The sequence below is a fragment of the Salminus brasiliensis genome, chromosome 4, assembly GCF_030463535.1.
Source record: "Salminus brasiliensis chromosome 4, fSalBra1.hap2, whole genome shotgun sequence".
Classification (NCBI taxonomy): domain Eukaryota; kingdom Metazoa; phylum Chordata; class Actinopteri; order Characiformes; family Bryconidae; genus Salminus; species Salminus brasiliensis.
Genome location: NC_132881.1, coordinates 49501573 through 49526040, shown reverse-complemented (window position 1 = coordinate 49526040; position 24468 = coordinate 49501573). Strand labels below are relative to the sequence as shown.

General features: G+C 44.7%; 2 protein-coding genes across 3 annotated transcripts in view; one reads left to right on the top strand and one right to left on the bottom strand.

The window, feature by feature from the left end:
- Positions 1-12575, top strand: part of tet2 (tet methylcytosine dioxygenase 2) — a 53438-nt gene extending 40863 nt beyond the window's left edge. The window contains exons 2-10 of the mRNA XM_072678617.1: positions 2377-5364; positions 5662-5752; positions 5840-5933; positions 6089-6297; positions 6605-6755; positions 6851-6940; positions 7392-7529; positions 7722-8073; positions 8218-12575. Coding sequence (XP_072534718.1) covers positions 2421-5364; positions 5662-5752; positions 5840-5933; positions 6089-6297; positions 6605-6755; positions 6851-6940; positions 7392-7529; positions 7722-8073; positions 8218-9626 — 5478 coding nt within the window. The 5' untranslated portion in view covers positions 2377-2420 and the 3' untranslated portion in view covers positions 9627-12575. The remainder of the gene's footprint in view (positions 1-2376; positions 5365-5661; positions 5753-5839; positions 5934-6088; positions 6298-6604; positions 6756-6850; positions 6941-7391; positions 7530-7721; positions 8074-8217) is intronic.
- Positions 12576-12664: 89 nt separating this feature from the next.
- ppa2 (inorganic pyrophosphatase 2) lies at positions 12665-20961 on the bottom strand. 2 transcript variants are annotated; one of them, XM_072678618.1, is made up of 12 exons: positions 20732-20961; positions 19721-19785; positions 19557-19601; positions 19218-19274; positions 18401-18520; positions 17577-17663; positions 16732-16858; positions 15824-15951; positions 15501-15586; positions 14872-14941; positions 14751-14790; positions 12665-13016 (listed from the first exon to the last, which is right to left on the bottom strand). In XM_072678618.1, exons 1-12 carry the CDS (start codon positions 20898-20900, stop codon positions 12988-12990), a joined length of 1023 nt encoding a protein of 340 aa, XP_072534719.1. In that variant the 5' UTR covers positions 20901-20961; the 3' UTR covers positions 12665-12987. The 2 variants fall into 2 exon arrangements, with proteins under 2 accessions (XP_072534719.1, XP_072534720.1); XM_072678619.1 differs by having other exon boundaries at positions 19218-19271.
- Between the last annotated feature and the right edge of the window lie 3507 nt (positions 20962-24468).

Sequence of the window (24468 nt, the reverse complement as noted above, 5' to 3'; positions counted from 1 at the left end):
GTTTATTGTAATGTTATATAGAGTTAATTACAGGTAGACGCTCTCACTGACCACTGGCTTTATGATTATTTGGGTTTATTCTAATGTTATATAGAGTTAATTACAGGTAGACACTCTCACTGACCACTGACTTTATTTTTTTTTTCGGTTTATTCTAATGGATTAATTCTAAGGAATAAATAAAAAAATAATTAAATTATGTCACTGTGACCCTACTGCTAACTAAAAACTAAATATACATAACTAATAGAGCGCCGGGATATCGATAACAGGGTTGTGGGTTCGATTCCCGGGCTCGGCAAGCTGCCACTGTTGGGCCCTTGAGCAAGGCCCTTTACCCTCTCTGCTCCCCGGGCGCTGGAGTTGGCTGCCCACCGCTCTGGGTGTGTGTGTGTACTCACTGCCCCTAACACATGTGTGTGTGTGAGTGTGTGTTCACTACCAGATGGGTTAAATGCGGAGGACACATTTCGCTGTACAGTCCACGCTGTACAGTGACGAATACGTGCACCTTTATCCTTTATCCTTTATCCTTTAATCTAAATTCTTTATCACACAAATATGCACATAGAATTATTACACTTTTGCCCTTCAAACAAGAAACACTAACACACAAATCCTGACCTCTCCACCTTTTGTGATGCAAAGTCCTCAACCATACTATCCCACCCGTTTCCAGTGGGAGACCTTCCCAGGCACAGACTGACCGTTGGGAGCCAGTCTTTTTCCCCAACCTCTGCCTTATTTAACCTCCACCCAGCGCTCACTGCAGAAACAAGGACAGAAAGTGAAGCAGAGCAGTCTGCAGGTGATGATGAGGACACCCCCGTGCCGCCCCTGCCAAGATAATGCCATCCCTAAATACACTATGTACTCATTGGTAATAGATTAATGATAATGTGCCTTTATTGTCACTTGTACAATTAAATCTCAGGGTCAGGGCAGGGCCAGCCAGGAGCAAAGAAAAAGTAAGGGCCTCGCTCCCCCTGGGTGTCGAACACACAAGCCTGTGTTTAGTAACCTAGGGTTCGAACCACTGAGCCACCACTGCCCTATTATGAACGTCGGTTCCTGTGGTTTTACAGGACATGCAATCAAGTCCTATACTTGGCTACCTGACTATCGTCATATGTATTGATCTAATCAATCTACAGAGCAATGCAAACTCTTTTCATTTAGACAATATAATTAGACAAAGACATTAGTGTTGGACTAGTGTTAGAGTAGTAATGACACTTAGACATTCATTGGACAGTAAGCATACAAGCCCAGAGTGGCCTCCACTGCAGGGCCTGGGGAGCAGAGGATTCAAGGCCTAGCGAACCCGGGTAACCTCAGAACTCTGTCATCAGGGATCCAGTGCTCTAACCGCTGAGCCACCTCTGGCACCATATAGTCATGAATGTGTCAGCTCTTCCATAAATACAGCCATGTTCAGTTATTAAAATAAATAACATGCCTCCTTAAGCTCCATCAGCAGTTTCTTTCAAAGCTGAGTACTAATGGTGTCTAGTTGTTTAGGTATTACTGTGTGTCGTATATCTTTAAGCAGAATTTGTTTTAGGAGTTGAAAGTGACGGACTGTGAGCGTGACTTTCTTTAGGGTGAGATACTAGTGGCTAAAAGACTTGCTCATACCTGCGTTTAGTTGCACTGTTGACTTGTTGACCGCTCAGGTTGTGAAACTACTTTTGTTTGTGCTTCTGTCAATGTGGAACGAGTCCAAAGTACATCACTCAGAGACTCGCAGATTTAGATCTAGTGCTGCTACCAGTGTTGCTGGAATAGTTTTGCAATCATGTCTACTTTTATTTTATTCCCAGCCTTTGGTTTATATGAAGAAGGTAAACAAGAACAGTTTCCTCAACTCCCTCCATTCTTTATTAGTGGCTATGCTTGGGTTTTTAGAGGCTTATCCAAACGCTGCTTCCTGTGTGGCGTCACAGCATGCTGATCCTTATACACACCCACTCACAGATTGGCAACAGACGCTGTCCTCAAATAACCTCCAGCCTTTATTTTTCCCTCTCATCCTCTGCTGCTTTAGTGAGTTAAGGTTTTCCAAATGTGTGTCACTTTCACACTGACTCACTCCACAAGCCAAACAAGAGCATCACACCAGTCCCCTGTCCTCTGTAATAACACACTACAGGGACATGTTTCCTTCTCTACTGAACTGAAAGGGTTTTAGACTTCATGGCTTTTAAGAGTGGGGACTTTCCTCCATCTGTTTCACTCTGTTATTAATGGACTTGTTGCAAATGTGAAAGGAATGCAGTGACTAACACTCTGACATCTAGAAATGGGTTTTCTGATTTCGGGGCCTTTCCTTGTGCTCTGGTTTACCTTCCGGTTCTTGTTGTTGTTGTGTTGCAGGACGCAGAGAGGGCAGCCCTGTGAATGGATGCAGAGCAGGCCAGATGGAAACAGAACAGGCCAGGCATGAGACGGAAGAAAGTCTGACACTCAAACAGCTCAGAACCCCTCACCAAGTGGACTCTCTGCAAGCCAAGCTGCAGAATGGAAACCTGCCACCTGAAGTGTCCCATCAGCAACTCAACGGGGACACCAGTTGGAGTCATTTTAAGCCCGGTGCAGGGGTCAACCCAATGAAACGACACCAGGACAACTGTTCGAGTCCTGGCACTGTGCAGGATTTTTTTGATCAGGGCGAGATGAAGCGTGCTATTAGCGAACAGTCGTTGTTCGACCATGACCAGTCCAAAAAGCTCTGCACGAATCCCGAGACGAGCAGGGACGGGGTGCAGAATTTGTGGGACATAAAAGAAGCAAACACCTCTGAGCTGGACAAGGAACTGGATAAGAGAAACTGTAATTACCCCAACGGGGACATCTTCTCACTGTCAAGGAGCAAGCAGGTGCCAACACCCAATGGTGCTACAGTGACTCCTCCATCTGTGGAGAGTCCAGCTGGTGACCTCTTGGAGAAATCTTTGTCTCAGTATTGTCCCGAGCATGTTTCCATCACACCACAGACCCGCTCATCTCCAGCAGACAGGGTCACCAGCAACCTGCAAGAGCAGGCCATCCCCTCACCTTCACATACCTCAGGTATTCCCAGTTCAGCCTCTGAGTCGCTTGCCAACAGCAACAGCGGCTACAAACCGGCGCTCACGGTGAACGGGTACACGGGAGGCTTCAGAGCAGAGCAGCAACAGCAGCAACAGCAGCAACCGCCTTACCCTCTTATCGATGTACCAGCCCAGGAAGCACACTCACAGAGTGAGATGGGCAAGGGGTCTAGTATGGCCTCACAAATGAGCATCACTGACTGTTCACAGGCACAAAACAGCACCGAGTGCTTTTCCAGTAACCCAGAGGGTTTAGACATGTTCGCCAAATCCAGCCAGGATTTTGGCCAGGATTCTTACCCGCTGCCCTCACTTCAGGCAGGGCCTCCAACACAGTCTGAAGGGGCTGACACACTGGGATTGTTTAGCAGCCAAGCTGGCGATCAGGTCCCAAGCACTCTCACAAGCCAGCGGCACTTACAGTATGGAATGCAGCAGCAGCAGCACCGCTCAGACGTTTCCTGCTCAGCTGACGGAAGCCCCCAGGGCCCCAGAGTGTCTGCTTTGCCGGCTGTCCCCACTCCTCCTTCACAGCAGCAGAATGTGGAACTTCAGACCAGAGGCAGCCGGCTTGACCCCCAGGCCGGCCCGGCAACTCAACAAAATCAGTGCAGCGAGCTGGAAAACAAGCTGCCTCTCACAGCTCAGACCGGCCGAATGGCAGAAACAGTGGCTCCAGGCCAGGAGATGGGTTGGATTGATCTGAACTCTGCTCTAGGTTCTCAGCGCCCTGCAAGCCGGCAACACGCATGGAAGGAATTCTCTCCAGACGACTGCAAAGCCCCAGAGATGCAGAGCAGTCTGCTAGACCCTGACTCGTCTCACAGCTTTCAGCCGCAGGGTTACAGCCAACCCAACTTCCCTCCGCAGCAAGACTGTCAGATGCAAAACGGCTACAAACTCGCCACGCCTCCCACGCAGTCCCAGCACAACGCAGCACCAGAGTGGCAGCCTGGGAACTCCAGTGCTCCATCTGGTATGCAAGCCCAACCTAACATGCATCTCAGCAAATTTCAGCGAATGCCCCAACAGTATAATGTCCCTCAACAGGCGAACCAGCAGTTTTGCCCCCAAGTGCAAGAGCAGATGTGCAAAAACGATCAAGACTTGAAGCACATATTATCACCTGACTTCATGCTTCAGCAGCCACCACAGACCCACCAGCAGTACGAAACCCATCAGCAGCAAGCCAGCATGCTGCAACACCAGGACGCTCAGTCACGGGATCCCTCTCAGAGCCAGATCGATCCCCAAATGCAAAACAGGCAAAAAATGGAGGGCTACGTGAACTCAGAAATGTCCTCTCCAACATACAGGTCACCCAAACCAGTTGGTCCAGTACATACTGGGTCCAATCCATCCATGAGAGGTAACTTTACATTTCCCCACCCTTCCCGGCCCAACTCACAACCTACACCTAATGACATGGCCTCCATGTTTGGCTTCGGTGAGGCAGCAGAGATGCAAAAGCAGCAACAGAGGCAGTATGCCACCGGTCCCACCACTCAAAAGCAATATTTGCAGCAGCCTGTCAATCATAGGTTGTCAAACCATTCAGACTTTCAGCAACTGCCACGTCCAAAAACGCAACCTCACATACCAGAGGGTCCTCATGGTCCACAGACGCCAGCCCAGATGTTTCCTAAAACTGAATTACAGGACTCCTGCGCCCAGTTCCAGAGACAGCCTCTTCAAAGCCCTGGTGCACAAGTGGACTTTCACAAGCATGCTGCCCTGCGAATGCATCTCTTACACAAGCAGGAAAGGCCACACCATCCCCAGAGCCCCCATCACATCAGACCTAACTTCCAGCCTATTAAACGTGAGCCCGGGTTTGAGGCCCCAGTCCAAATGCCAACTCCTCATATGCAGCAGCAGGACAGAGAACCGTCTAGCGGCATGCTAGCTATAGTAAAGCAGGAGCGGCCATCCTCGGCCTGCGAGGAGAGCCAACAGAAGAGCATCTTGGCCACTATGGAGCAGCGGTTACAACAGTACCAGCTTTCCCCAGTCTTTGAAAAGAAGCCTCTAGCCATCAAGTCCCCAAATAAGGTGAAGGTAGAGATGGCTGGGGGGGTTACAGTGGTCTCTACCAACCTCGAGGGCAGCACTCAGGAGCAGCGTAAACCTTCAGATTTTACTCCCAAAAAGGTGGAGCCAGGGCTGCAAACTTTTCTGGAGTCACCCATGAAATTGCTTGATACTCCCATCAAAAATTTGCTGGACACACCGCTGAAGACCCAGTACGACATTGCTCCATGCCACTGTGTTGGTAAGGAAAATGTCACAGATTTTTGATGTGCTTATAAATCACAGGGATTGATTTAAATGAGATTCTACAAGAAGAGCAGTTTCCCAAAAGCATCTAACCATGACCATAAAAACATAGGACATATGATTCCTAAATGGTAGAGTGAGCATCTCACCAACATCTCTCTCCACCAGCTAACAGCACCTTGATACTAAGATGCTTTCGGGAAACTGCCCACCGCAACCCTGACCAGGAGCATGACTACTCCAGCAATAGTTTTCATTCCTTTACACTTTCTTCTTGTGCTTTTTTATCCAGAACAAATCAGCGAGAAGGATGAAGGCCCATATTACACTCATCTAGGAGCAGCTCGAACAATTAAGGGCATCCGAGAGATCATGGAGAAGAGGTAAAGCATCCACTCCTGATTACTCACCAGCCTGGCATGCTTGCATTTGTACAGTGATGACAATGTTAACTTGAATTGTCCTTCAAGGTCTGGGCTGAGCGGTGGTGCCATTAGGATTGAGAAAGTAGTATACACAGGCAAGGAGGGCAAGAGCGCACAGGGTTGCCCTATCGCCAAATGGGTGAGTGATTTATCAGCTTCTCACAAGTCTAAGTGCTCACTGTAACTAAAGAGCTGTTCGTTTGGCTTATCTACAGCACCCTCTACAGGAGAGATGGTGACATAGTGACTGTCAGGCATGTAATAAGTCCCTTTATGCGTGTATGTGACCTGTAGGTGATACGGCGGGCCAATGTGGACGAGAAGCTCCTGGTGCTAGTTCGAGAGAGGCCTGGTCACTCTTGTGAGTCATCATGCATTGTGGTGGTTATCCTGATCTGGGAGGGAATCTCAATCAGCCTGGCCGACCGCCTCTACTTGGACCTTAGTGACACTCTCACGAGGCATGGTGCCCTTACGAATCGCAGATGTGCGCTCAATGAGGAGTAAGTACAAGACCCCAGTACGATACACGTACACACGTTTGAGACTACACTCAAAACAAAGGTTCTTTAGAAAAGACACTGGTTCTGTGGAGAACTTGTGGAAGCTTAAATGGTGGATAAATACGGTCAATTAATGCAACTAATTAAATATGAAGCACTTAACAGTGCAGCACTCCATGAGCGTGATCAGGTGCAGCTGAAACTCTAGGGCACTGATGCCTAATACCTAATTACACTCTAGAAATATGAACATTTATATGCCTACAAAGTTATAATTATACATTGTTTGCTTCTCCATCTTCATCAGGAGGACATGTGCATGTCAAGGTCTGGACCCAGAGGCTTGTGGGGCTTCTTTCTCCTTTGGCTGCTCCTGGAGTATGTACTACAACGGCTGCAAGTTTGCCAGGAGTAAAATCCCAAGAAAATTCAAACTGCTTGGTGACGACCCTAAGGAGGTATGAGAGTAGCCCCTTCTAAACAACTAGTGACAAAAACACGTATACTGACACTTTAGGTTTTGGCTAATCTGAACCATTTGTTTGTTTTGCAGGAGGAAAGACTGGAAAGTAATCTTCAAGGCCTTGCAACTTTGGTGGCTCCAGTGTATAAGAAATTAGCCCCCGATGCTTACAGCAACCAGGTATACACCTTAACTGCCCCTTAATATAATGACCTATCAGCAGGACAATGTAGAGCTGAAATTCTGTGAAAGCATGGCCGTGTTCTCTCCGGGTGGGTAAATGGCGCTCTCTCTCCCTCGTCAGTCTCCAGCCCTAGCTGGTGGGATGGAGCTGGGCACCCCGCACTGCCAGCAGTTCAAAACGAGGCAGTGGTTGGCTTCAAATGTATTGGAGGAGGCATGTGTTAGGTCCTTAGCCTCCTAGGTGTCTGGGAATGCAAAGGCACTGGGTTTGAAACCAACAAGAGAGATATTCCCTTTGCAAAGTCAAAAAAACTTGCAAAGAATCATGGGACATAAGAAACAACAGGCATCAGTTGTAACACTGTGGGTAGTATATTGCCCACCCGTATCTACGCCCATACAGTTCGTCTTCACTCTCGTTGTTCAATGATCTCTTTGTGTTCCGCAGGTGGAGCATGAACACAGAGCTCCAGACTGCCGTCTGGGTCTGAAGGAAGGTCGTCCTTTTTCTGGAGTCACAGCCTGTCTTGACTTCTGCGCCCATGCCCACCGAGATCTCCATAACATGCCAGGAGGCAGCACTGTGGTACGTCAGGACGTCTATGAGAAACATCATAGTTATATTTGGAGCAGGTGGAGAACAACAGGCCAGTGAGAAACAGGGCGTAACTAAGGCCTCTCCAGTGACCACTGCCCTTATTTTCTTTCTGTAGTTTGAACTGAACGCCATTTACACAGGAACCACAGGGTCACCCCCCCTCTCTCACTCTGTTTTTAGGTCTGCACGCTAACCCGAGAGGACAACCGTGAGATCGGGAAGATTCCTGAGGATGAGCAGCTGCACGTGTTGCCTCTGTACAAGGCCTCGTCCACTGACGAGTTTGGTAGCGCTGAGGCTCAGCTGGAAAAGACCAGAACCGGAGCCATCCAGATGCTCAGCTTTTTCCGCCGGCCGGTACGTACTCTGGCAGAGCCAGCGAAGTCCTGCCGGCAGAAGAAACTGGATGCCAAGAAAGCTGCAGCTAACAAGTCCGCTCAAGCCAACATGCTTAACAGCAAGATGGAAAGCGCCCAGAAGCAACAAAAGCAAAGCTCTTACGACAGCGTGGGCCGGAACGCACCCTCAGCAGGTACGATCAGGTGCCCTGTCATCAAACAAGCCAGGGTTGACTCTCTGAATCGGGTTAGGGGTTAACTCTAAAAATGTCAGTTACATAATCAGTAATAACACACTGACCACCCTTGTAATACTGACACCCTTGTGTTTTGCTTAGGCATGGATCCAGGTCACAGAGGTGCACCCCTCCAGCCTGGGCAGCACTTCTTAGCTGCCCAAAATCAGCCTCAACTGCAGCACCAGCACCACCCACAGTCCAGTGCTCCTCTGCCTTTCCCCAGCTCCCCGTCTCCCGCCAACTACCCCCGATTCCCCAATGCTCCGGGATCTTTCCCTAGCACTTCTAAACCAGCGAACATTTTCCCACAGCCCCCTGGCTCAGCCGGCCCTTACCCATCCTCTTTACCGGTCCCCAGCTCCTACATGAATGGGTCGAATCCGCCAAGCCCCTACCCTGGACCCCTGACACCCAACAACCTTTACCCTGGTTACCAGTGTAATGGAGGTATGCCCATGGACAACTACCACCCTTACTACGCCAATCCAAAGCACCTAGACATGTACAGACAGCAGAGGCCGCCGGCGTACCCCGAACAACAGTTTGCACAACACCAGCGCTACGGTGTCGACTACCCGCCGCGCTACGGTGAGCCAAGCTTAGCAGTCAACGGTTACGGCAGCTGCAACATGAGACCCAGCATGCATCCCATGGGGCACTATCCTGGCTACAGTCCCAATGGGGGGGCTGATGCACAGTTTTTGGATGCTATCTCCAGAGCTCCCTCAGCCCACCCAAGCTTGGACTATGCAGCTGCAAACAAGTGCAACCAGTTTGGCAGATACCCCAATCCCTACCTGGCCCAGAACCCTCAGATGTTCCCTCCAAATCTGGATCCCCTGAGTATGCAAAACAAGCCAGACCTGAGCCTGCATAGGGCAAACGGGATCCCTCAGGTGCTTCCCTCTTTGAGTGGCGAATCCCTGAACCCTAGTCAAGCTCCAGGCATGGTTCTTCCCAACGGAAATCTTCTTCACCCCATGGTCAAGCAGGAACCAGGCATTCAGCCGCCTGCCCCCAAGGAGGAGGAAGACGTCTGGTCAGACAGCGAACACAATTTCCTGGATCCAGAGATTGGAGGGGTTGCGGTGGCACCCAGTCACGGCTCGATCCTTATTGAGTGCGCCAAACGTGAGCTGCACGCAACCACACCGCTCAAGAAACCGGACCGCAACCACCCGACCCGTATCTCCCTCGTCTTTTACCAGCACAAGAACATGAACGAAGCGAAGCATGGGCTAGCGCTGTGGGAGGCCAAGATGGCAGAGAAGGCCCGGGAAAAGGAGGAGGACGCAGAGAAGCACGGGGCCGACGGCACTCCCAGCAAGAGCGGAGGCAAGAAGGCGAAGAGAGAACCTCCAGAACCTTCCGAAACCTCAGAGCCGCCGTACAAGCGCTTCATCCAGATGCTCACTGAAAAATCACTGTCCTGCACCACCAACACTTACGTCAGCTCGGCTCCCTATGCCTTCACCAAGGTCACCGGGCCTTACAACTGCTTCCTGTAGGGACCTACCTTCGGTTTACATCATCCTCACTTGGAGGAAAATAAAGCAGTCGCTTCAGCCAAGTGAAATGGTGCTACAGTACTGTGTTGCTGACCTCAGTGCCACTGGCTGTATCTGACCATCAGAACTCTGAAAGCTTCAGTTTCTGAGAGTTAAGGTGATGACGGATCCGGATCCACGCGGACAATAAATCGTCGAGAGGTTACACATCAGGTCTATCAGCTCTTGAAAGATCATGCTTTACTGATTGACCCTTAGAGAGTATTTATTTATTGTATGGTTGTTCTTTCAAGATAACACACTGTTCTTCTCTGGTGCTCCAAATCTTCTGGACGTGTATTATTATTATTACTGGACACAAAGTTTCATCTTTGGTGGCTTTAATTTTACAGTAAAGCAGAATTATCGCAATCTAGAGGTAAAATCCCGGCATAAAAAAAAACAACAACAGCAAAACACTGACTTTGTGGCTGATCAGTTCACGGTGCTAAGTGAGGAGTGTCTTGAATCTACACTTTTTCTTGTTTCAATGCCTTCACGACAATAGTTTCTATTAGTGTGTTACCTCAGAAATAAGAAGCGGTTATTATTAGTAGTACTGGCTCGAGTCGTAGCAGTTCACAGAACAGATCTGTGCTGTGTTTCTAAGAGCACTTTTCACCGACGAGGCCAGCGTTCATCTTCTGTTCAGCTAAAGAATCGTTTAAGACGCCACTCGATCAGTGAGACTACAGTCGGCGTTTGTTTGCAAATGAAATGTGAACATCATGCAAAAGTAATTTTTACAAAAGCAGATTTCCCTGGTGCTTCAGTGTCACAGTCCTTAATATGTGCTTTATATTTACTGTATTTTGAGCCATTCTCAAGGTGCATTTTTGAAACAGTAATATTTTAGAGACAAACTAGCGCAGTGACGGGGGGCGAGACGGCTCTCAGGGTCTGAGGACTGGAGCCGGTCGGCGCAGTTGAAACAGGGTTAGCTGTTTGTCAGTTCCACAGTTTCTAAGGCAGCTTTGCTTGCTGTGGGGGTCCTTTAATCATTGTAATCTAGATGTATGATAAGGTGAGATTTGTACAGTAAATTAATTCCTCTCTTTCCTGAAATCACGGTAGGTTTTAGTACTGTAAAGGAGAGTCCTATTTCTTTGGGGTTGAACTGATTTTATTTCAAAATGGTGCTACTCGACCTGCTATCATCATATAATGTGAGAATCTCTATGGGTGGGGAGAAGGCTTATGAATGATGTACAGAACCTACTTGTCATATACCTCAGAACATTTTTGGCAATAGGATAAAACCAAGGTGTCTCTTCCTCTGCTTTGTTTGTTGGTTTCTTGGTGTTCTTCTGCATTCAGAACTCTTTTGAAACACTTTTAGCGAAGGTCGCCCGAACCTTTCCGGTCATCGCAGCGCTTAGTTCATCGCCTACTTTCTTCACACTTTATCTACTAGAAAGTATTACTTGAACTTCAAGCTTTGATGTAATAGCGAAATCAGGGATGTTTCAGCTCATTTCTGCGCTCACGCCCATCGCCTGCGTCGTCTCCTCTCGTTCAGGGATCTGGTTTTTGCATCTTGTATCCCGATGATTTACTTGTGTATATACTACAAACACAGAAACTAACTTTGTAGAAACGTCGAATTTTTGTACTTACGTTTTAGCGGATAGCTGAGAAACCTTTTTAGAAGTAATCTGACGTTCATCGATTAATATGCACTGAGTTGACAAAAGGGAAGGTATGGCATTGACAAATACACAGAGCGGCATTTGCTTTTAATAAAAGTTCAATTCCGGGGCAGTTCAGATATCATAGCGTGTGCACAGTCACGAGCTAATTTTATTTATAACCACTTAACGTCTGAATGAATTTGAATTTGTCCACCCCAATAAAAATGTGACGTTGGCCGGGGCCACCGGTTCCGAATGAGACAACCTGCCCCGCTTGGAGAAGCGTTTTAGGAAAGTTTTATGAAAGCACTTCATTTCTTTTTCATAAAAAAAGCAATGAATTAAAAACACAAACCAATTTATTTAAATTGAAAAAGGTTACTGTAAATGTGTTACGGAATAAATGATGCCATGTTGTATATACCATGTGTTTGTATTGCAAAAAAAAAACAAAAAACAAAAAAAGACAAGGACAAATCCATTATTGTTCATCTGAAGTCCTGATATTGTAATGTCAAACGGTTTAGGTGTGTTAGTTTGTTAAATGTATCCACGAGCCTCTTTTCATTTAGCCATTAAATATTGTTCCCTTCAAATTTGACCCTTTTGTGAAATCAGGTTTCATTGAAAGTGCCCCCCCCCTTCCAAATCCCGTTTAACCCTATAGTTCGGATCTGAAAGTGCAGCACTTTCGGAAACCTTCGCAGTTCCCCGTAAACTGAATTCTTTAGATATTAGATTTGGGAAAAGATTCCAGTGTTGTAAATGAATGCGTGTTGGATTTCGGTGTACAGGACCCAGCTTCAGTAGCAGGTTGCGGGACAGAGAAGCGGAAGAGGGTAATTAGGACATAGCGGGTGAAAAGCAAAAGCATAGCCATACTTGAAGATGCTTGAGAGTGTTTGAGTGGAGTCAACTTTACTTGAATGACTTTCGGACTTTAACGCACGGGGTGCACGGCTCTTACGTTAAGCTAGCGGTTTACGTACGTGTTGGTATTTTGCAGTTAGACACTAAAGGCATAAATGTGTTTTTTTTTGTTTGTTTGTTTGTTTTTCTGCCTCGGTCCTGTTTGTTTTGTTTTATTTTGTTTTCTTTACTGCTTCCCTGGTTCCCTCAAAGTTATGCTTAAAATGGAATTAAGGACGGATATAAATACTGTAAGTATTGTAATGTACTGAAGTACTGAATGCAGTTTATTTGAAAGCTGTTTATTATATCATTCCTGATATTGCTGAGATGTGGGTGTTTTTAATAAAATTTATATTTATTTCAAGCATTTCAATGCTCAGATTTTTTTTTTGTGAGTATTTTGATTCCAGCAGCAACTCTAGACTATATAACTCGTAAGACAAGGAGAAGCGAAGGCTGGGTAGATTCAATTTATTTACCAAAATAAAAAGTTACACTTGTTGGGCACAAGGAATCGAGTGCCTGTATTATTCTGCTTCAGAAAACAAAACTCGGCACTAAATGAAAACGCACTGCTGCTTGGCAGCGTTAGGGAACTGAGGCTGATGTGCCAGTGCTGCGAAATCCAAAACAAAAAAAACTAAAGAAGACTGTTCACAGACCGGAGTGGAGAGCGTACAGTACTTAACCTCTGACCTATTCACGCTTTCAACACAAGAGCTTAACGTTCGGAGTCTGGCAGCGATGTCTGGTCCACCGTTCTTCTCCCATCCCCGGGATCACTGAGACAGGAAATGCCATTTATCCACTGCAAAAGAAAGACATGGACAATCCGATCAAACAACCCGAAATACACGTTCCACTGCAGACCTCGACCTGCTGCAGAACCGAACCCTAGAAGATGCAGGTTCACACCGTCATTCACGTCACTGACCCAAAACAACTAGAAGGTGAAGGACGGCTTTGGGTGGGTGGGGTCGTGAGTGGGAAGGCGGAGTCAGGTCAAGTCAAGTCAAATTTATTTGTACAGCTTTTTACAGCTGTTGTTTTCACAAAGCTGCTTTACATAATCAGTAATTAGTAATAAGACTGAAAAAAAGAAAAAATAATAACATATAAAGACATTGTGAGCACACCGTGATCAGCCAGCGGCGACAGTGGCGAGGAAAAACTCCCTCAGAGCTGGGGGAAGAAACCTTGGGAGGAACCAAGACTCACAAGAGGGACCTGACCAGTCCTCCTCTGATCAGAACTATTTATAAATTACTGATAAATGTCACCAAACCATCTATACTGTTGAACTGCTCTGATCATAATCATAATATAACAATCACGGTGTAGTCAAACTTAAATATAATATAGTCATGAGACCCTTGAAGGTGAGAAGGTGATGCTGATCAGCTCTACGGCCGGTCTGAGGCACGATCAGCGGCCCAAAGACTGGGAGTCTGCGTCCCTCACACACCACGCCAAACCTTTTAGAATGAGGTCAGAAGTCGTGCATCAGCTGTTTGTCAGTGGTTTCTGCAGCAGTGTTGTTTTTAACCCTTCGTGACTCGAGAGTGAAACACTGTGGAACAGCAAGGTTTCATTTTCTGTTCTGATAACGTACAGCACCACTGTTGACCTGCAGCAGTGAGGCCCGCGCTCACCTTCTGTACAGTGGACAGCTTTCGCTAGAGTCACGAACAGCTAACAACAAAACCGCAGCCACAGCTGAAGGAAAGGAGGCTCTCCAGTGTGTTATTATTATTAAACCACAGCACCTTCAGCACCATACAGTTCACATAACCAGACCGCAAACTTCAACAGATCAGATATCCGATCAGAGAGCGGTTCACTACAGATATGACACATGCAATAATCATGTAACTACTGGTGATTAGATCTGAGACAAACCACTATTTCAACAGGGGAATAACCTGTCGATTACTGAAATGAATAATTGATTTTTCAGATTATGAATCTCTCAATGACCAAAGAACTGGTTTTTTGAATTTGCTAACCAACACTGAAGACAACGACGAGCACCTTATTCTGAAGTTCACTGTTCTTTCCTGCTGATGTGCAAAGCAGCAATAGTGTGAGTATGTTCTTTGGTGCCTAAAACATTCACACATTACTGCAGGGCTGGGCGATATGGTAAAAAATACCTTTTTCCTGATACACGATATTTTAATGATACACTGTAATCACAGACTGAAAACATCAGTATCAGATTCTTATAAACTACTATTCAGATCCTCTCCTGTACTGAACACAGTGATTTATACTCAACATCTGCTGCTCTTCATCTAATGAACCCAGTCTAATCACACTGTTAGTAATGAACCCTGCAGCTGATCAGTGTTTATTAACACTAACAGTCTCCTCCATGTGATCAGAACAGATTATCACCATGACAACATTTATCACCATATGATAAAATATCCTCATACTGTCCAGCTCTGCATTAGTGTATACATATTTTCATCATTATTATATATTATTACACACAGTGCTGTTACACACACAGACACACTAATAAATATATATATATTACCTTCTGCAGGAAGTGGCAGAGCCTCTCCATATTCAGGAGCCTGTAAGTAGAGAACAGCGTCTCAGAATACGACACATTCTCCAGTCCAGACCCTCTCTGCTAAAGGTCAAATAATGCTCACCGCACTGACGACCGCAGCAGCCTCCGCATCACTGCACTGAAATGGGCTGTCACACACTGACGAGTTCTGACTGAGAGAGAGAGAGACCGAGAGAGAGAGAGAGAGAGAGAGGGAGGGAGGGAGGGAGGGAGAGAGAGAGAGAGAGGGAGGGAGGGAGGGAGAGGGAGAGAGGGAGGGAGGGAGGGAGAGGGAGAGAGAGAGAGACAGAGAGAGAGAGAGGGGTTAAAATGAACTTCCAGTGTAAATAAACAGCTGCATGAGCACAACATAAACGTATGATAATATGATATGATAAAACTAAATTACATATTTTTCATAAACTTTTCACCATCCTAAAAAATGTGTAAAATATTCTCCTTCAGATTCTGCCAGCATTTATTTTATGTACTGTATCTAAAATTGTATTAAACATGGATGAGATCCATCTCTGACCACCTGACCACCTGATGTGTGTTTTAAGTGATCCCATTAGATTTTACACTGTATAGGCAGACAAGTGAAATCTGAGTGTAATCTGATCCCCAAAAACGTCGTCAATGGCAGGTGAGAACAGGCTCAGAGTGATTTACCTAGAAGACCTGAGCTGAAGTGAAAGAGCTGACCGCAGTGAGGGAGAACAGAGGACTCACCAGATGATCTCTCCACATTTCGTCTGTTTGTGCACCAGAGCTTTCCAGTAGCAGTGAGTGGATTTGATCACTTCTATGGCAAAGTCCTGAAACACAGCGTGGAGAACCGCTCACTGTTCAACATCAACTTTCAGCATTTTCAAACTAATCTTAACACAAAAGCAGCTGAAAAGTCTCCAGGAGGAAGAGGAGAGCTGCAGATGATTCCAACCTGACAGAAACTCTAGAACATGCAGAACGAGGCTCTAATAACGTTCTGGAAGTGTGATCAGATCTGAAGGCTGGGTCGGGGCTGACAGCACTGGTGTTGACGCGTCTCGTACCTTGTCCTTGAACTGCCCGCTGAAGGCGAACTGGTTCTCAGGCTTTCCGTCGGGTATTTTATATTTTCTAAACCAGTCCACTGTGGCCTCCAGATGACCAGGCCTGCTCACACGGACATCCTCAATACCTGCAAGAAACAGAGAGGTGAAAAGGCCAGTCGCAATAAATACAGTATTGTCTTATCGTAGAACATACAGACGTGACCTCATCATTTTATCTCCCGTTACCGAGGAGATACACACTTCCTCCAGTTCTCTCACTGTTTTTAGTGTATTCATAAACATTATTCTGAAAGGGGACCTTCAGCGGGCCAGCGGAATAAAGCGGTGTCACTATGACCATCGCTGGTTCGAACCCTGGTCATGCTGCTAGCCATCAGCAGCCAGAGACTGAGAAAGTACCACTGGCCTTGCTATTCTCCCCACATCACCCCCCACAGTGCGGTGCTGGCCAGCCCTGGCATCAGCTGGCTGTTACATTGGAGCCGGGTACACTTTCCTCCTCAGTGTGCTGGTAGCCTGTGATGTTGCTTCGGCAGCAGAAAAAAAAAAGAGGCGCTGATTGGCTACTCTTGTCTGTCCGAAGAGGCGGGAGCATTGCATGTGAGGGGGAGAAAATGTATGTGTGGGTAATTGGGGACCCAAAAATTCTCTTAAATATAATAATTAAATAAAATAAATAATAAAACCAGCTGAATCGAGTTTTGGTGAAATTAGAGATTTCAACAACTTTTAATTAGATTTAAATAGATCTGATATAGTTTAAAACAATCAGAACCAAATGAACCCACTGAAGAAGTTCTCCATAAATACAGCTGAGTATAAAGCTGATGCTGCTGAATGGTGACCCTTGGATCCTTCAGACGACTGACCCCTATCACACCCCCTGCAGATCAAGGTAGACTTACTGTTCAACTTGGAGGCATCGGGGTCCTCAGTGTTAATGGCTATGACCTTCCAGTCTGTCTCTCCTTCATCAATCAGAGCCAGAATCCCCAAAACCTTCACCTGGATCACCTGACCAGCAGAGCACACCTGTACAACACAGGCAAACACACCAAATTCTGATCCAGTTGACCCATCAGTCATAGCTATCTTGGCTGACTAGCTACAGAATTAGGACCACAATGTGCAGTAATCAATAACTCCAGGCACACGCATGGTCTGTTATTAGACTGTAATTAGACTGTAATTAGACTCTCTGTCGTTAGACTGCATTGCTAATAATTAGCTACACATCTTCTGCTGTCCATCAACCATCTTCAGCAGAACTCAGGTCGGGTGTTGGACTCTTCTTGGCAGAACTGGTTCAGTTCTATTAAATCTGTTGGTTTTCTGGAACAGACCTGACCTTTAACCACAGTCCACATATTTCTGACAGAGGTGAGGTCAGGACTTTGTGAAGATGCTCCCACCACCATGCTTAACAGCTGATACAGTGGTTTTGGGGTTGAAGGCCTCACCGTTACTGTTCCAGAAGGCTTTTTCTTTCTCCGTGTTCCTATGCTGTACTAACTATAGGTAGTTAGTAGTAGGGTGTTGATAGGTGGTAGCTAGGCAGTTGCTATGGCAACTCATGTGATGAACAGATACGAGTTCATTCAAATAAACCAAGGCAGTAACAGATCAGATTACACACACAGCTTTATCTGAGAGCTAAATTAATTAAAACATTTAATTATTTCTCTGAGCGCTGAAACAGGTGGGTTTGAGTCACGGTACGAATCAGATTTTAGGGTTCATTCAGTCTCACCTTGGAGCCGATGTCGCACACATCTATAGGGTCGTTATCTCCACAGCAGTTGGTGTCTTTATCTGTGTGATTGGGATCCTCCCACGTCTGCGTACACAGAGGACAATATCACACTCTGAGCTTTTAATAAAAACACCACTACTAACGCAGGAACGTCCTACTGGACACCTGCTCACCTGAAATCAAAGACATTAAAAAGAGCTGATCCTGCTTCTGTTGGAGTAACTGTCTCTACTGTCCAGAGAAGAAGACTTTCTACTAGATTCTGGAGGAGAAGAATTGCTGTGAGGATTTGATTGCATTTAGTCACACAAGTGTAGGTAAGGTCAGGATGTTGGATGATGATCACCACCCCACCTCATCATCCCCAACTCATCCCAAAAGTACTGGATGGAGCTCCTCCACACATTTCTTCCACTGCTCCACAGCTCCTCAATGCTGGGGGGCTTTATACCCCTCTAGCCCACGCCTGGTATTAGACAGCATGGAGCCAATAGGGTCATGATGTTGATCTGCTTCAGAGAGTCCTATTCTATTGGCAGTACTTCTCTACAGGGACTAGACAAGCTGTGTGTCAGCAATGGGTGCCTAAATGCATTCCTTAGATAGCCTGTCTGCCCACAAACCTTTGGACATACAGTGTAAGTGCAGACTCTAAAGACTCCTACAGTTCTACTCAACCTAATGTCTGTAAGGTGAAAGCTCAGCGTTGAGCCCTGAGGAGAACATCACAGAATGTGGGTCCAAAGTCTGAGACACCCGAGTTGACGGGTCCGTTCTGTGTTCAGGGATGAGAGAAGAGGACCGGCACGGTCTGGACTCACCTGCGGCAGGGCTCCGTAGTTCCAGATGTAGCCTTTGTGTGGAAAGACGTTAGCCACGTAGCGGAGCTTCCCTTTCTTCACATCCTGCTTGATGGGGTTCAGCGGCTCCTTTGTGGCGATCTGTAACCACAGAGTTCTCAGAGGGGATCTGGCCAACATCACCGACCACTGCTTCCATCTCACACTGCACCATCATCACCTGCAGCATTTTCTATTAGTTATCTAATTACTGATTTATTTTTACATGGTCGTGGAAAAACGAAGTCTTAGCCTGATTAGTTCCAAGTGCTTTATTAATAAAGAAATTTCATTTCTAACTGCTGTAACAGAACCTAAAACAGAGGGCCCTATCTTACACGCTGTGCGAGGCGCGTTGTGATGCTCACTGCTATCTTACCCCCCCCTCAACAGTCTACTTATCCTCCTTCCCTCTGCATGTGAATATATCTACACTGATGGGCGCGGTGGTCTGGAAATGAGGGGTGTTCAGGTCAGTTTCTGGAGCATTGCTATCTCAGCCGTGAATTGTCAACACAGGCGCGTGCAGCCCGATGCTCGTACACCCCCCAACGCTTTACACCACTGAAACACTCTGACCGGTTTATTACTGCACGTTACTCCCAAAACAAACACACCCATGATTCATTAAGAGACTCAGTGCATGACTTTGCGGGTTTCGGGCCGTGAGCAAAGACGCACAGACACTCCCTAAATCATGCTGCACGAATAACAGCTCGCCAACATCACTAAAATAGAGCCCGAGTATAAAAACTGCTCATAACGGTTCCAGTACGGCTGATTAAGAACATGCTCTTACCTCCATCTTGGCGTTTGACCAGCGAGGGACTTCCACCACCATGTTAAACACCAGCTGCTGTCGAGACGAACACCAGCACTTTAATTAATATCACACAGCTAACGAACACTGCCCAACCAGACCCAACCACTTACGCATGTACGTGTACAGGTACACTACTATTACGTATGTGTAAAATAAATAAATGAATGAAATACAGAAGAGTAGTGATGAATAGACTAAAGGAAACAGATATGTGTACATACTGAAAATACGGGTTTATTTAAAATAAGACCTAAATGTGAATGAACTGTGCTCTCACACGGAGCTCACACTGCTGCACTGACTGATCTCAATCACCTCACTGTCGCTCCGCTTCTGCTTCTTTGTCGGAACGTCATTCTCCTGGAATCAGACAGAAATCAGAGTCGTACCCTGATAAACCGCAGGAACAGGAACAGCCCTCCTGATCTCCACCTGGTCTCTGACAGTGCAGGTGTACAGCAGACTACTTGAGAACCCACCTGTTCTTCAGCTGCGTAGAGGGGGATGTCGTGGAAGGGGGAGATGTATTTACCGCTGGAGGTTTCTGTTGAGAGAGAGAGACACGGCGTTTCAGCTGTAATGGAAAGAAGCCAGAAGAAAAGCTGGAGGGAAATTTACCCCCAAACAGAGACAACATCTAAAACCACCGAACTGGAGGAACATACAGGCTAATGTCATCAACACCGGCTGCCTTTCAATCCAGACAGACAGATATATATACACACACACACACATATTCTTTATCCTTTTATATATTGTATACACTGTATACATGTATAATTGTTATTATATTTAATATATACATTTGAAATACTATTATATAACCTATCTGTATGTACAGTTTATATGTATAATGGGTTAATATAGTAAGGTTTTTACGTTTATATTGTATTTGTTAATTTATTTTATGCTACAGTAAAAAAATACAAAGTTATTAAAGTGTTATTAAACTGGTTATTTTTAATTTAATTACATAATTAATTTACTATATAAGATTTTACTGCTATTAGTATTTATATTTTAAAAGGTACTGTAATGTACTTTTATTTTACTTCATAATTATTTCGCTGAGTTCAGATTTTTACAGTCTTTTCTTGCATCAAATATTTTCAGAAAATGTTCATATTTTACACTGCTGTACTTTTATACTTTTATTTTGTGTTTTTTTGTCTGTGAGGCTGATCTCGCGAGAAACCTCGACGTTTGACGGGGGCTGCCCGCTGCGAGGTGGAGCGCGCGGGAGGAGTGCACTAGATAGTGCACTAGATAGTGCACTAGATAGTGCACTAGTGTACAGGACAGGCTGCACTAACTGGAACACAGCAGGCGTCAAATCCCGCTACACTGAACGCTGCACGTGCTGATGCCTCCTTCAGCCCCCCCAAGCCTAAACTTTACCTGTGCCCTCGTGCGCGCGCCGCTGGTGCACACGTCCCACTAATGCGCGTGTTGTTGGTGTGTTCTGGTGCGCGTGCACGCGGCTGACTTACTAAAGTAAATCCGGTGTTCGGCGGAGCGCGGGCGGCCCCTCTCCTCTGTCCGGTACTGCGGCATGCTACTGACCCCTCTCACACCTCTAAAGTCCCCCGAACCTGCCGAACTGACCGGACGGACTAACACCGAACCCAGGCGCGCGGACACTCGGAACAACGCGCGCATTATTGTCCCGTGCGTCGCGTCGCGTCCTGCTGGCGTGTCGAGCCAACGGCTCCACCTCCAGAGCTCCACTTTACACCCGTATTCAGACAGAGCCCGCCCCCCTGCACTGGGATTGGCTGGAGTGCCAGCATGAGCTCCAACTCCGTGCGCTGGATTGGCTGTTAGTTACTTTCGCTGAAAATATTATAATAATAATTATTATTAGTATGTTAGTATTATTATTATTAGTGTGCAAAAAGAAGTAAGTTTAAAGTGCTTTTACTTATTACCCTTATAAAGAACGATTAATATATTATTATTATTATTATATTAAATTATTATTATTATTATTATATTAAATTATTATTATTATTACTATTAGTAATAGTAGTAGGTGATCGTAGTTTCTTCAGTAGTATCATTGTTATTATTTACATTTTTATTAATATAAAAATAAATGTATATACGTTTATACTTTGATTTATTACAATTGTATATCTTCACGAAAATATATATGTAAATTATTTGTACTATGACGTGTTATGATACGTTATTATTATTATTATTATTATTATTATTATTGTAGTAGTGTTAGTATATTTTATTATTTTAAAGTGTGTATTGGTCTTATTATTATTATTATATTTGTTGTTTGTAATATTTGTCTTTCTCTCTGTTTTAATGAAGTTTCTGATGAACTGAATTCTAGAGCTCGAGGTCGAGCGTCAGAGATGCTCTTAGCCAATCCGCGTACAGGAGGCGGGTCTTGTCGTAATACGGGTGGAGATCAGTTCTCGGAGTCGCTCTGCCCCCTGGCGGTCGGTTAGAGAACCGCCTCCAGTATCAGAGAACAAAATGGCTGAAATGGAGTCTCAGAGTTGCTCCTCAGTCTGAGCTGAGCTAACCCTGCTTACCTCCTCAGCAGGCTTTCCCCTGAGGGTGAGGAAGGTGCTCAGCAGCAGTGTGGGGACGGTACATCACACTGTGGTCCTGTGGGCCGGGACTGGGCTCTGCCAGCTGGGACTCATTAGAGGCATCAGCAGATTCACGACATTACCTTTACCTGTGCCTTACCTGTGCCTTTAACTGTGCCTTTAACTGTGCCTTTACCTGTGCATTTACCTGTGCATTTACCTGTGCCTTTACCTGTGCCTTACCTGTGCCTTTAACTGTGCATTTACCTGTGCCTTTACCTGTGCATTTACCTGTGCATTTACCTGTGCCTTTACCTGTGCCTTACCTGTGCTTTTACCTGTGCATTTACCTGTGCATTTACCTGTGCATTTACCTGTGCCTTTACCTGTGCCTTACCTGTGCTTTTACCTGTGCGTCCTGATATCACCTGTAGGAGTGATCCGTCTCAGTGTGAGGTTTAGGTGTAGCTGAGGTGTGTAGAGGCCTGGTGTAGACTACACCTCATTCTGACACAGCTGTTAAAGTACAGGGTAATAAACATGGCTGTGGACTGAAGTCCAGATCATTCTGGGACTGATGGTGAAACTGTGGCAGCTGCGGTTTCCAGATCCTCACTGTATCAAGTCGTTTTTGCCCTGAACCAGGGGTGTCTAGTCTTCTCTACAGAACCTGTCAGGTTTATTTATGTGGGTTTATTCTATATAGAGTTATATATATAGTTATATAGCCTTTCTGTTTATTTGGGTTTATTCTAATGTTATATAGAGTTATATATATATAGTTATATAGCCTTTCTGTTTATTTGGGTTTATTCTAATGTTATATAGAGTTATATATATAGTTATATAGCCTTTCTGTTTATTTGGGTTTATTCTAATGTTATATAGAGTTCATTACAGGTAGACACTCTCACTGACCACTGACTTTATGTTTATTAGGGTTTATTCTAATGTTATATAGAGTTAATTACAGGTAGACGCTCTCACTGACCACTGACTTTATGTTTATTAGGGTTTATTCTAATGTTATATAGAGTTAATTACAGGTAGACACACTCACTGACCACTGACTTTATGATTATTAGGGTTTATTCTAATGTTATATAGAGTTAATTACAGGTAGACGCTCTCACTGACCACTGACTTTATGTTTATTAGGGTTTATTCTAATGTTATATAGAGTTAATTACAGGTAGACGCTCTCACTGACCACTGACTTTGTTTATTAGGGTTTATTCTAATGTTATATAGAGTTAATTACAGGTAGACGCTCTCACTGACCACTGCCTTTATGTTTATTAGGGTTTATTCTAATGTTATATGGAGTTAATTACAGGTAGACACTCACTGACCACTGACTTTATGTTTATTTGGGTTTATTCTAATGTTATATAGAGTTAATTACAGGTAGAAACTCACTGACCACTGACTTTATGTTTATTTGGGTTTATTCTAATGTTATATAGAGTTAATTACAGGTAGACACTCACTGACCACTGACTTTATGTTTATTTGGGTTTATTCTAATGTTATATAGAGTTAATTACAGGTAGACACTCACTGACCACTGACTTTATGTTTATAGAGTTAATTACAGGTAGACACTCACTGACCACTGACTTTATGTTTATTTGGGTTTATTCTAATGTTATATAGAGTTAATTACAGGTAGACACTCACTGACCACTGACTTTATGTTTATTTGGGTTTATTCTAATGTTATATAGAGTTAATTACAGGTAGACACTCACTGACCACTGACTTTATGTTTATTTGGGTTTATTCTAATGTTATATAGAGTTAATTACAGACAGACGCTCTCACTGAACACTGCCTTTATGTTTATTTGGGTTTATTCTAATGTTATATAGAGATAAATACAGGTAGACGCTCTCACTGACCACTGACTTTATGTTTATTTGGGTTTATTCTAATGTTATATAGAGTTAATTACAGGTAGACGCTCTCACTGAACACTGCCTTTATGTTTATTGGGTTTATTCTAATGTTATATAGAGTTAATTACAGACAGACGCTCTCACTGAACACTGACTTTATGTTTATTTGGGTTTATTCTAATGTTATATAGAGATAAATACAGGTAGACGCTCTCACTGACCACTGACTTTATGTTTATTTGGGTTTATTCTAATGTTATATAGAGTTAATTACAGGTAGACGCTCTCACTGAACACTGCCTTTATGTTTATTAGGGTTTATTCTAATGTTATATAGAGTTAATTACAGGTAGACGCTCTCACTGAACACTGCCTTTATGTTTATTTGGGTTTATTCTAATGTTATATAGAGTTAATTACAGGTAGACGCTCTCACTGAACACTGCCTTTATGTTTATTAGGTTTATTCTAATGTTATATAGAGTTAATTACAGACAGACGCTCTCACTGAACACTGCCTTTATGTTTATTTGGTTTATTCTAATGTTATATAGAGTTAATTACAGACAGACGCTCTCACTGAACACTGCCTTTATGTTTATTTGGTTTATTCTAATGTTATATAGAGTTAATTACAGGTAGACACTCTCACTGACCACTGACTTTGTTTATGTGGGTTTATTCTAATGTTATATAGAGTTAATTACAGGTAGACGCTCTCACTGAACACTGCCTTTATGTTTATTAGGGTTTATTCTAATGTTATATAGAGTTAAT

What these genes read in the sequence shown, in the direction of transcription:
- ppa2 (XM_072678618.1), bottom strand. Translation starts at nt 20,900, where the DNA reads ATGCGCGCGTTGTTCCGAGTGTCCGCGCGCCTGGGTTCGGTGTTAGTC. An exon ending in CTGCTGCGGTCGTCAGTGCG is followed by an intron (nt 14,791 to 14,871) that starts GTGAGCATTATT and finishes CTCTACTTACAG; the next exon opens with GCTCCTGAATATGGAGAGGC. An exon ending in TCTGCCACTTCCTGCAGAAG is followed by an intron (nt 13,017 to 14,750) that starts GTAATATATATA and finishes TTTCTTTTGCAG; the next exon opens with TGGATAAATGGCATTTCCTG.